The sequence below is a fragment of the Sinocyclocheilus grahami genome, unplaced genomic scaffold (assembly GCF_001515645.1).
Source record: "Sinocyclocheilus grahami isolate Dianchi unplaced genomic scaffold, SAMN03320097.WGS_v1.1 scaffold893.1, whole genome shotgun sequence".
Lineage (NCBI taxonomy): Eukaryota > Metazoa > Chordata > Actinopteri > Cypriniformes > Cyprinidae > Sinocyclocheilus > Sinocyclocheilus grahami.
This window is the reverse complement of record NW_015506072.1, coordinates 369,758-382,501: the sequence shown is the minus strand read 5'-3', so window position 1 is coordinate 382,501 and position 12,744 is coordinate 369,758. Positions and strand designations below refer to the sequence as shown.

Here is a 12,744-nt window from a genome sequence, read left to right as displayed (position 1 = left end):
TTTTATTTTTACATATAATAAAAAAATTTACATGACTGTTTTTTTCCACTTTTTAATATCAAATAATACAATAAACGTGACAAGCGAACAGTGACACTCAATTCATAAAGCAAAACAATCCAATATTACAGATGGGTAGGCATATGTTAATGACGGAATTGTCCACGGACTCTGGCGCATGCTATTTACGTCTGAATTCGCTCACTTGTTTTCGTTCACTCTTTGCTGATATAGTGCACTCCACTACCATGCACTATACAGGGATGAGTGAACGAGTGAGCGGTTTCAGACAGAACCAATGTCAAATCAATGGGTAACAAATAAATGTGGCAGACAGTTGTTTGTATTCTTTTATTTTTACATATAATAAAAAAATTTACATGACTGTTTTTTTCCACTTTTTAATATCAAATAATACAATAAACGTGACAAGCGAACAGTGACACTCAATTCATAAAGCAAAACAATCCAATATTACAGATGGGTAGGCATATGTTAATGACGAAATTGTCCGCAGACTCTGGCGCATGCTATTTACGTCAGCGTCTGAATTCGCTCACTTGTTTTCGTTCACTCTTTGCTGATATAGTGCACTCCACTACCATGCACTATACAGGGATGAGTGAACGAGTGAGCGGTTTCAGACAGAACCAATGTTAATGGGTTTTTTGAATGGGAGTTTGATTAAATCCCCTAAAATATGGGCCGTGGTTCACACAAGCTCAAGACACTTTCACATTTTATTCTACGTCATAAAATACACCAGTTACACCAATTTACAGTATTTTCCAATTGTGGTATAATTTATAATAATATTAATTGTACAATAACCAATTCATAGTTTCCCGCATTTTATATTGTTGTTCGACAATGTTTTTTAGTTTTTTGCCCCGAAATGCAACAAGTCTTCGGATGGAAGATGCTCGTTTGATCGCTTTCCTACTGATGCAGAGACTCTGGTTCAAACTCATATGATTATTCCATATAAACACCACATTTACCAGCTTAGTCACGGTGAAAGTGAAACTTTAACGATGCATAGTGCTTAAAGCCATGTTAAAAATAAATGTTTATGACCACATATTGTTAGAAAGCATATAGTCTGAGGATTTTCTAGAAGCAAGGGTAAAATAGCATTTTGTGTACCCACCCTAACAAAACGATGTCGCAATGTATTCACTAAAATAAGTTTAATCATACCATATTCAAAAACTCACTCACTCTGCTGTTATTTAATAGATTAAATGCACTAGATCTACGTCATAAAATACACCAGTTACACCAATTTACAGTATTTTCCAATTGTGGTATAATTTATAATAATATTAATTGTACAATAACCAATTCATAGTTTCCCGCATTTTATATTGTTGTTCGACAATGTTTTTTAGTTTTTTGCCCCGAAATGCAACAAGTCTTCGGATGGAAGATGCTCGTTTGATCGCTTTCCTACTGATGCAGAGACTCTGGGTTCGGACCATAAGGTAAACTCATATGATTATTCCATATAAACACCACATTTACCAGCTTAGTCACGGTGAAAGTGAAACTTTAACGATGCATAGTGCTTAAAGCCATGTTAAAATGAAATGTTTATGACCACATATTGTTAGAAAGCATATAGTCTGAGGATTTTCTAGAAGCAAGGGTAAAATAGCATTTTGTGTACCCACCCTAACAAAACGATGTCGCAATGTATTCACTAAAATAAGTTTAATCTTACCATATTCAAAAACTCACTCACTCTGCTGTTATTTAATAGATTAAATGCACTAGAATTTTATTGAATGTTACATGGAGAAATTAAAAACGTGTCTCCTTAATCAAGGATTTATTGATTTTTAATGCACCTTATTTCAAACTGTACAGTACTGATTATTTCATTTATTCACTATACTATTTATTACTAATGTCTCATTTCAGTTTTAGTTTGGCTCTAGTTTTGTATTTATTCCAGTTTACATGAAAAGGTTAAAGTAGCGTGGATTAAAATTCATATACAGAGTAAATCCCTTTCACTGAACATGTTAAAATAAGTTTGATAAAGTTGTGGGAAGCATGGTGGTGGTGACGTTGAAGGGGAGCGACCGTGGTGCTGTAGTTCGTTAATAGCCTAAGTTTAGCTTTTAAGTTCTGGCACTATTATTTAGGCTTCAAAATTCATAAAAGTTATATTATTTAGATTATCTTGATGGACAAAACGTGCAAGTTTCATGAACTATGATTGAACACAGAGCTTATTTTTAGCGATAATCCAAAAGCCTTTGGAAAAATCCTATTGGCTTTTTCTCGAGGGAACCAGTGTCATGCTAACAGCCGATCTGCCTACAAAGTGACGTCATAGTTGCCCCACTCTATATCAGGGGTTTTCAAACTTTTTGGAGCCAGGGACCCCTTACAGGGGAGAGGATTTTCCAAGGACCCCCTCATAATTATAACAGTGTTTAAGGCTAAAGTTTAATGTGGGTATGTGGAATGAACATAATATGATGGTGCAAATGGTCCCCATTGTATATGTACTTCTTAATACTACAGCATAATATAATAAAATTTACCATATTTTCCGGAAAGTTGCACCAGGGGGAAAAAAACAAAACATAAGTTGCATCAGTGTGTAAGTCGCATTTTACTATTAATTTCAAAAATAATTGAAATAGGCTACTGAATAGGTCTAAGTAAAACGAATGTTAGGAAAAAACATTATAAACACTAACATGAATTTAACTTCACCTCACTCCAAATCGTTTAAATTTAGTGGCATTCATAACAGAACAAAAATAAATGCATGTATAAAAAAAATTACAAACAACATTTATTTTAAATACTATGTCCATAGGTGCCGATCCCGTGAAAAACAAGATAGTCTCCTTTCATTTTAACCAATAAGAAATGGATTGCAGCTTTTACGACTTTATTCTCGCATTTATAGTTCATTTAAGGAAGTTTTTGGCGTTATTTGAATGGCAAATGTCGAGAGTGCATTATTGTGATACGAGAGGGCGCCAGCACAAATCTCTCTTGCAGCGGGCTTGATCGGCTATATAGTGATCATGGCGCTACACTCCCTCAGATATTAAGTGTTTTATTAAAAAATAAAAATGCTTGTTTTTTGCATCCACCGACAGAAAAATAAATCAACGCCTATGGCTATGACCATAACAAACCAAACTTACTTACTAAAACTGAAACGTAATCACGTAGTGGGCTCTATTAGGCTACTTATTATGTAAAGAAGGCTTTGTACTTCTCTCGTGTCTGAATATCTACTAACAGTATCCTTTGAAAGGTTTCTCTCCAGTATGTATTCTTATGTGGACATCGAGATGTTGTTTACATGTAAAACTTTTTCCACATTGAGAGCATGTGTAAGGCTTTTCTCCTGTATGAATTCTCATGTGGTTTTTAACACTTGTTTTTCGAGTGAAGTTCTTTCCACACCGTTTGCAGGTGAAAGGTTTCTCTCCGGTGTGAACTCTCATGTGGACATCAAGTTTTTTCTTATGTGTAAAGCTCCTTTCACATTGAGAGCATGTGTAAGGCTTCTCTCCAGAATGAATTTTCAAGTGGTTTTTAAGGCTTGATTTCCGAATAAAGCTCTTTTCACATAGTTTGCAGGTGTAAGGCTTTTCTCCGGAGTGAATTCTCATGTGCCTTCTAAGAGTTTCTTTAAGAGTAAAACTTATTCCACATTGAGGGCATGTGTAAGGCTTTTCTCCAGCGTGAATTCTCATGTGCCTTCTAAGAGTTTCTTTAAGAGTAAAACTTATTCCACATTGAGGGCATGTGTAAGGCTTTTCTCCAGCGTGAATTCTCATGTGCCTTCTAAGAGTTACTTTAAGAGTAAAACTTATTCCACATTGAGGGCATGTGTAAGGCTTTTCTCCAGATCGGCGAATAATGATTATGAAAGAATGATCGCTATAGCAACAAACGCTACTTTCATGCATCTGATTATCAGATAAACCTTGTGCTCTTATTTCAAGGTTGTTGTTAATGCTGTGGTTGTTTTAACAGTTTCCTTCATACATTCGGTTCAACGACATTGTTAAAACACATTTATCATCAATGGAACTGTGCGTATGCTTTAGACACTTAAATTTTTGCTCTGTCCATGCAATAAATGGGCAGCCTTCGACTGCTCAGGTAATGTCGTCGGTATGACCAAGAGCTATTGAAAAACTACAGAAAAGTAAAACTACTTCACTTCAGCATTACTGGCCACGAGTACTAAGGAGAGATCACACATCAGCTGCTCAAAAAATGTGTCAGTGAGACAAACTGAGTGCGAGCGCACATTCAACACTGTTCAAGGTCTCCAATAATTCATGCTTGTAGTAATTTAATGTATATATTTTGAAAGCATTGAATCGCTATAGAAATCGCGATTCATTCGATTCTTAGCATTTTAAATCGATTACTGTCCGAAATCGGCGATTCACGATTCAGAAATCAAGATCGATGCATTGCATCGTCAGGGTTTGTAATCAATGCAGCGAGAAAACGAGTGACTCCCCAAGTACTTAGACAATGAAGGCTATTAAAGAAAAAAAATCTAAGCCAGAATTTTTGTGACTGTGATAAAAATAATGGATTAATCAGTGGAAGATTGCTTGAGTCTGAGTTTAAGTCTAGACTTTTCAGTCAAACATACACATGATGTTATTTGTGACATCTCTGATTTTTGTAAAGATTTATTTTTGGCGTTTTTGCCTTTTACTAGGATAGGACAATATTGTAGACAGGAAGCAAAGTGGGAGACAGAGGGTGGTGGGATCGGGAAAGGTCCGCAAGCCGGCACTCAAACTCAGGATGCCCAAAAAGCAACGGTGCTAAATGTCGGCGTGCTGCCCATGAGACAACCTGTGTGCCGAAGCCATGCACTAAATATTAATATAGCAAATTTGCTTTATCATGTAATAGTTTAGAAACTAAATAATGCTAAAACCTTTAAGATTTTAATGCAAGATTGATTCAGTATATACATATCTTTGTTTTCAAGTGGATGAATATTTTGGTACAGCACTGCCCACATGCCCACAGACGAGCCACAGCTTAACTGATAGAAATGAATGGTTTTCAATTCAGTTTAATGTTACACAAAATATATTTGTTTAGGAAATGCATAGTACCGTATTGGCCAGAATATAAGACGACCCTGATTATAAGACGACCCCCCTTTTTCCTGATGTAAAAAGGCTTTTTAAAAACCAAATCATGTTTTTTCTCAGTAAAACACATTTTGTCTTCAATTATTTTCATATTGCATATTTTTCCTATTTTAATTTTTGTTTTGAAAGTATGGTAAAAACTGGTAAAAATGTACCAACAATCACATTAAAAATATATACACTTTTTGATATACCATAAAAAATAAAAACAAAATGTGACGAGAAAGAGAAGAGAAAATGGCTGCAGTTGATAAGGTAAGTTACAAATCTTAAACGAATGAAGAAACTTTTGGTGCTAGTGGGTGCTAACGTTAGCTTTGGCAACAGTCTATGGACAAGCCGAAGATGTGCCTAAGATACGTAGCATAGAAAACCATTAGACCAGTTAAAGTATGATAATCTGCTAACGTTTCTCATTTTTATAATAATTGAGCATTTTGGAGGAAGCCCGAGATATAAGATCAGAATCATGTTTAATGGCCAGGTATGTTTATTTGACTCTGTTCTTACATTGCTCTCAGTGTACATACACAGATCAAGCAAAAACAAACAAGGACAACAAGCTAAATAAATACAGACACAAACTACAGTGTACAGTACACACACCAGAAACAAAACATTTGTAGACAGCAATTATTGCCAATGACTGCTTTACTGTTATTGTAGTGTGTTCACATGACAAATAATTTAAGTAATGATATTTCAGTCATTTATTAATTATTTTTATTATTATTATTATTTTACAGACGTGAAAACTTCACCCCAAACTGCAACTCCAGGGTGTGCAGTTGGCATTTCCCTAATGGAAAAGCTGCTGGGCCCTCGAGAATTGCTTGGAACGAGGGGAAGACTTTCCAATTCCCTGACCACCTCAGCCATCTCCCTAAACGGAAGAAGTGGTGAGGATGAGGGAACGGATGCTGACATGGTAACTGCAGATACCCCTAGTACTTCAAAAAGTCTTTTGGCACTTGAGGTGGAGAATGTCATGCTGAGGGAAGAGAATGACAATTTGAAAAAACAATTGGAGAAACAGAAGCAAACTTTTTCCTTCAGTCAAATTTCTTCAAGCCCTGAGAGAGTTCAGTATTTCACTGGATTACCTGATGCTGCCACTGTCCTGTTTTGGAAGTGCTTCTTTCTAAATTCGACCTACAATATCATTCTGATTGGACTGTCCAAATGATGCCCCTAGTTGATCAATTGCTCCTGACCTTAATGAAGCTTAGACTTAATTGCGGCCAAGTAGACCTTGCAACAAGGTTTAATTGTAGCACAGCCACAGTAACCAACATCTTCATCACCATCATTAGTGCCCTGTATGATGTTTTGTATGTCGGTTTGCTTGAGAACAACATCCCCTCCACAGCCAAGAATCAAACATCGCTGCCAGACTGCTTCCAGACCTTTCCTAACTGTAGGATCGTGCTTGACTGCACAGAGGTTGCCGTCTCTAACACAGAAAGGCTTGACACACAGTGTCATATGTACAGCCAGTACAAAGGACGGACCACACTTAAGGCTTCAATCGGTGTTGCGCCTAATGGTGTTATTACCCTTGTCAGTGACCTGTACGGTGGGAGTGCCTCAGACAAGGCAATGTTTTTTTCCCCCTGTTTTCATTACGAACTCCAATATCTTGTTGTTGGATGTGTAGGTAAGATTGGTTTGGCTGCTTTAAACTTTGGTGGGTGAGGAGGTCCTATATTATTGAAAATATGGATTTTGATTTGATAAAGTTCACGCTGTCACCTTCTTTGGAGGAATTCAACTGTTGTCGAAAAAAAGATCTGCTTTTAATAGCTGACTTTTATAATATTTCAGTTTCTAGAGCCACACGTAAACAAGCGATAAAAGAGGAGTTGTATAACAAGTTAGTAGAGGCAGGTATTTTCCCAGAACAAACACTAGAGCAAGGGGATGAAGCTGACATTGGCACAGAAGATGACTCAAGCTCAGTAGCTAGCAGTAAAAATGCAGCTTCTGTAGATCCTCGGGTAGCTCTGAAATTAAAAGAGCTTGATCTTGCATTAAGAAAGCAGGAGCATGAGTCACAGCTGCTTCGGCTGAGAGCTCTTGAAATCCAAGCAGATCGTGACATTAAGTTGAAAAGATTGAGTTAGAAGTGCAAGCTCTGATTCCCGATTCCTATACCTCGTTCTAGGCCACCTTCCTCTAGTGATAGCGTTGCGCCTAAATCTGAATTTGATGTTGGCAAATACGTCAAATTAGTACCACCTTTTTGCGAATCAGAGGTAGGACTCTTATTTTGTTGCTTTCGAGCGTGTAGCCGCAAAGTTGAATTGGCCAAAAGACATGTGGGCTTTACTGTTGCAGTGTAACCTCGTTGGCAAAGCACAAGAGGTATGTACTGCTTTGCCAATTGTGGAGTTGTTGGACTATGACACTGTGAAAACGGCTGTGTTGAGGGCATATGAGTTGGTGCCGGAAGCATATCGACAAAAGTTCAGGGAGTGTTTAAAGCAAGCCAAACAAACTTATGTTGAATTTGCAAGAGAGAAAAAAATGCTTTTTGAATAGTGTTGTCTTGCTAGTAAGGTTACCACATTTGAGGAATTGCAAGAATTGGTCTTACTTGAAGATTTTAAAACTTGTGTACTGGAAAACGTTGTTGTTCATTTAAACAAACAAAAAGTGTCAAAGCTTTCTGATGCGGCGGTGCTTGCCGATGAATTTGCACTTACTCACCGAACTGTCTTTTCCTCTGTGCATCATTCTAAAACTTCCATGGCTACAGAGTCTATAGTTCAAGATGCACTTAGAGTGAATGTCAACAAGACTAGTGGTGGAGGGAAGTCGCTCTCAAAGAGCTTTTACTGTCTCGATCCTGGCCATATGATCGCGGACTGTAAGGCGTGGAAGCAGAAGGCTAAAAATGCGAAACATAAAAGTGTTGCGTTTGTACAAACAGTTCCTGATTTGTTTGCTGCTGACACATCGTCCTATGGTCCCTTTCTTCTGACAGGTTATGTGTCACTAGCTGGTGTCTTTGCAGATAAGTGTGTGCAGGTTCTGAGAGATACTGAGTCGGCTCAATCCTTCGTGCTTGAGGATGTTTTGCCCTTCTCTGATGCGTCATATACGGGCGCAAATGTCCTTGTGTGTGGTATCGAGATGGGCTGCATTAGCATTCCGTTACACAACGTTAACTTAAAGTCTGACCTTGTTACGGGCTTGGTTCAACTGGGTGTGTGTAAATAGTTGCCCGTAGACAATGTCGGCCTCGTACTGGGACCTTGCCGGTGGTAATGTTTTTCCCAGTCCAATAGTCGTAAGCAAGCTAATAGTCTGTGATTCCCCTGATCTCTCTGCGACGTATCCTTTAGCTTTTCCAGCATGTGCGGTTACGCAATCTCAGTCAAGAAGCTTTCAAGATGTTGTTGATCTCTCTGATTCTTTCCTGAGTGTGCAACCTAAGGGTGCAGGTTATCTGTTGAGAGTGAAATGGTCTCTGAGCATGACTCCCAACTTCCAGTTGAACTTCATTCCATAGCGAGTAGGGAACATTTGGCTGCTGCCCAGAAGTTAGACCCTACACTTGTAAACTGCATTAGTGCTGCAGTTGACAGTCGTGATCTTTTGTTGGCAAAGGTAGCATACTTTTGGGACGATTCTGATCTTCATTAATTTCTGATGCGCAAGTGGCAGCCAAAATCTTCAGATGGTGGTGATTGGCAAACAGTATATCAGATTGTTTTGCCTTCCAACTACCGTTCCCTTGTTTTGAAATTGGCACACGCAAATGTTCTTGCTGGACACCTCAGTGTCACTAAAACATTTCAGCGGATCGTTAAACATTTCTACTGGTCTGGAATCAAATCTGCTGTCACTCGTTACTGCCGGTCATGTGACGTCTGCCAGCGTGCGGGTAAACCAAATCAAACTATTCCTAAAGCTCCTCTTCTGCTGATTCCTGTCATAGGAGAACCTTTTGAGAGTCTGGTGATTGATTGTGTAGGGCCTCTTCCGAAGTTGAAACATGGGCACCAGTTTATTTTGACAATAATGTGTACTGCTACCTGTTATCCTGAAGCCGTACCATTGCGTACGTTGAAAGCACAAGTAGTGCTGAAAGAGGTTGTAAGGTTTTGCACCACATTTGGCTTGACCAGAGTTATTCAAACTGACCAGGGGTCAAACTTCACCTCAAAGGAATTTGGACAAATGTTAAAAGAGGTAGGAATAAAACATCACATGTCTAGTGCGTACCACCCTGAGTCACAAGGAGCGGTGGAACGTTTTCATCAAACCCTAAAAACTTTGCTCCACACCTTTTGTATTGAGACTGGAAAAGACTGGGTGGACGGCTTGCCATTACTCGTGTTTGCGGTGAGAGAGTCTGTTCAGGAGTCACTAGGATTTAGCCCTGCTGAGCTTGTGTTTGCTCATACTGTTCGTGGCCCCTTGAAGTTGTTAAAGGAGCAGTTAATAGGTAAGGATAGTGCACCTATTTCTGTGCTAGACTATGTCAGTTCTTTCCGTGAATGTCTGCGAACTGGCAAGGGCTCATCTTTCCATGGCACAGTCAAAGATGAAGGCCAACTTTGACAAAAGAACAGTACAGCGCATTTTTCAGCCGGGTGAGTCTGTTCTTGTGTTTCGCCGGTTTCTGGGAATGGCGGGATACTACCATGGATTTTGCAAAAACTTTGCAACAGTGGTGTCTCCCCTTACTGACCTACTTAGCTCTGTGAAGAAATTTGTTTGGAGTCCTCAGTGTGAGAATGCTTTTCTTGCTGCCAAAGATCTTCTCTGTAATGCTCCAGTTCTCTCTGCCCCTAAATTTTATTTTCCATTTAAGCTACAAGTGGATGCAAGTGCTGTGTGAGCAGGTGCTGTCCTGCTGCAGGAGGACGGTGCAGGAGTAGAACATCCAGTCTGTTACTTCTCTAAGAAGTTCTCTAAGTGTCAACGAAACTACAGTACCATCGAGAAGGCAGCTCTCGCCCTGGTGATGGCCCTCAAACTATTTGAAGTTTACGTGGGTGGTAGTTGTATGCCTCTTGTTGTCTATACTGACCACAACCTTCTAGTTTTTCTCTCCCTCATGTGCAACCTCAATCAGCGTTTGATGCGCTGGTCAATTTGTCTGCAAGAATAGAACTTGAACATTAAACATAAGAAAGGTCCGGAGAACGTGCTGGCGGATGCACTCTCTAGAGCCTGTGATGCTGAAGGTGACTGAGATGACTGTATGCTACTGTACACGAGAAAGAGGCATTGGGTTGTAAATTTGATGATGGTGGTGTAACGTCCCAAAAATATGTTTTTGTTTTTATTGTTTTTTCGGTGTTATATTTGGCCAGTATTTGATATTGCTGCTATGTTGATAGTTTGTCTTTTGGCAGTGTTGTGTTTTGTTTTGTCTCTCTCTCTCTCTCTTCTCCATGCAAAGCTTAATGAAGATCAGCTGGTCCTAATTGTCATCAACTACTGACTTGCTCTGATTGGCTGCTGGAGGGAGAGCATGTGGATAAAGCTGGAAACTCTGTGTGAAACGGTGCCCTTCTTGGCCTCTGGAGATTGTTTTCGACTGCCCCAGACAATAGCATGTGTGTTAGTTGTTGCCTGTTTGCATAGTTGTTGGTGTATAACTTTGAAGCTTTGGAGAGATGTTGTTACTTTGTTTTGTGCAAGTAAACTCACAACATGAGATTTAAGCCAAAAGTTTATAATTACTTTAGGAGCAGTAGGGAGGAGGATGCCGTTTCTTTTAATGTCCATGTTTTCTCCTGTTTTTGGCTAGAAAGGGAGTCAGGTAAGACTTGTTGTTTATTTAGAATTTTGTTTTGAGAGATTAGGAAGTACCCCTTTTGTAAATTAGACCTGTCAAGTTTGTTGTTTTGGCCTGGTCCCCTCCCGATGCTTTATTTGCTCCATGCTTGGTACAATATATATATTTTTTTTAAATCAATTTTCTAGACTGTTACGAAAGCCTGTGTGCTTTTTCTGTAGAGTGCTGGGGCAGGAGAGAAGACCTCCACGTTGCCGGTTGAAAACTTGTTTCTTCTGGCTTCGTTCGTAAATTTCCTTGTTTTGGCCATCCCTGACCCTAGACAGGGGAGGCATGTAACATCATTGACAGCAAGTGTAAAGCCTTGTCCTCAGCTTGGACAAAACCTGGGCTGGTCACCAGCCCATCAAATGTCTTTATTGGGAGATTCTAGATTTAAAGTTAGGCACAAGTTGTGAAGTCAGTGAGATGTCCACATACATAGCCACATAGGTGTATACAAAATACATTTTAAATGAAAGCAATGGGTTGCATACATGTGTAGTTTAGCAAATTTTTCATGAGCCTAATCTATGTAAAGTTTTTAACTACATATTACACCGTTTGAAACCCCTGTTTTAAATTGAGAAATGTAAAACGCCCAAGTTGCAACAAGGATGCCTGTGCCCATTCTTTGTCCTCCTGGGTGACAGGTCTTTTGATGCCAGCTGAAATAATGGTAAAAAAAAAAAAAAAGGTTATAAAAATGAGTAATATTATTTAAGATCGTTACACATGATGGCACTATCTCAATTTAACAGCCTTTTATTATGATTATTCATTTATAACACACACGCTAAAATTAACGGTGTACACCTCCGCCTCACTGTCTTGCAACTATATTTCAATATGGTGATTAAAGCTTACGATAATGATTTTCCAGCTACACTAAAACACACCGTGACTGTATGTTAGAAGAATTTCATAAACATGATTAATCTTATTAGCAATAGGTTTAAACCACATTACGTCGTTAAGAAATTAATAAGAAAATTACTCAAACCACGCAACATCAACAAACTTATTACTAACCTCGTGTTGTGGATGGTGTCATCTCAGACACTCTCTTGGCTGCAATTTCACACATTCCACGTCGGTGCGGGACACATTTCTCTACCCAAATCAACAAAGCTGCCATATGATGGCACTTGTCTCTGCCGACTGGGCACTTGCATGTGCTGTACCTGACTGTCTGGCCCCCAACGTGCACCTGAATTGAAAACAATTTAACCTTCACCCTAACACTTCTAAAACACATTACTGCCAGCACTGTTTATCATAACCATACTTCTGTAGCTAGCAAAGTCATTAAGTTATACAGCATGCCACCTAGCCTAACTCTCCAAAACCTGACAGGTACATATTTCCTTTTTCATCTTTGTTTACCCAAGTTCGCTTCAGCTTGAGGTCACGAACAGATGGCCGGACATTCTCCTTCAGGATTTTTTGGTAAACAGCAGAATTCATGGTTCCATTTATCACAGCAAGTCTTCCAGGTCCTGAAGCAGCAAAACAGCCCCAGACCATCACACTACCACCACCATATTTTACTGTTGGTATGATGTTCTTTTTCTGAAATGCAGTGTTACTTTTACACCAGACGTAATGGGACACACACCTTCCAAAAAGTTTTGTCTCGTCAGTCCATAGAGTATTTTCCCAAAAGTCTTGGAGATCATCAAGATGTTTTCTGGCAAAACTGAGACGAGCCTTTATGTTCTTTTTGCTCAGCAGCGGTTTTCGTCTTGGAACTCTGCCATGCAGACCATTTTTGCCCAGTCT

The 12,744-nt window shown here is 39.1% G+C and overlaps 1 protein-coding gene across 1 annotated transcript in view; it reads right to left on the bottom strand.

The window, feature by feature from the left end:
• Positions 1 to 3,266: 3,266 nt before the first annotated feature.
• The window catches only part of LOC107563869 (gastrula zinc finger protein XlCGF57.1-like), a 42,615-nt gene continuing 33,137 nt past the window's right edge, over positions 3,267 to 12,744 (bottom strand). The window contains exon 4 of the mRNA XM_016248837.1: positions 3,267 to 3,832. Coding sequence (XP_016104323.1) covers positions 3,267 to 3,832 — 566 coding nt within the window. The remainder of the gene's footprint in view (positions 3,833 to 12,744) is intronic.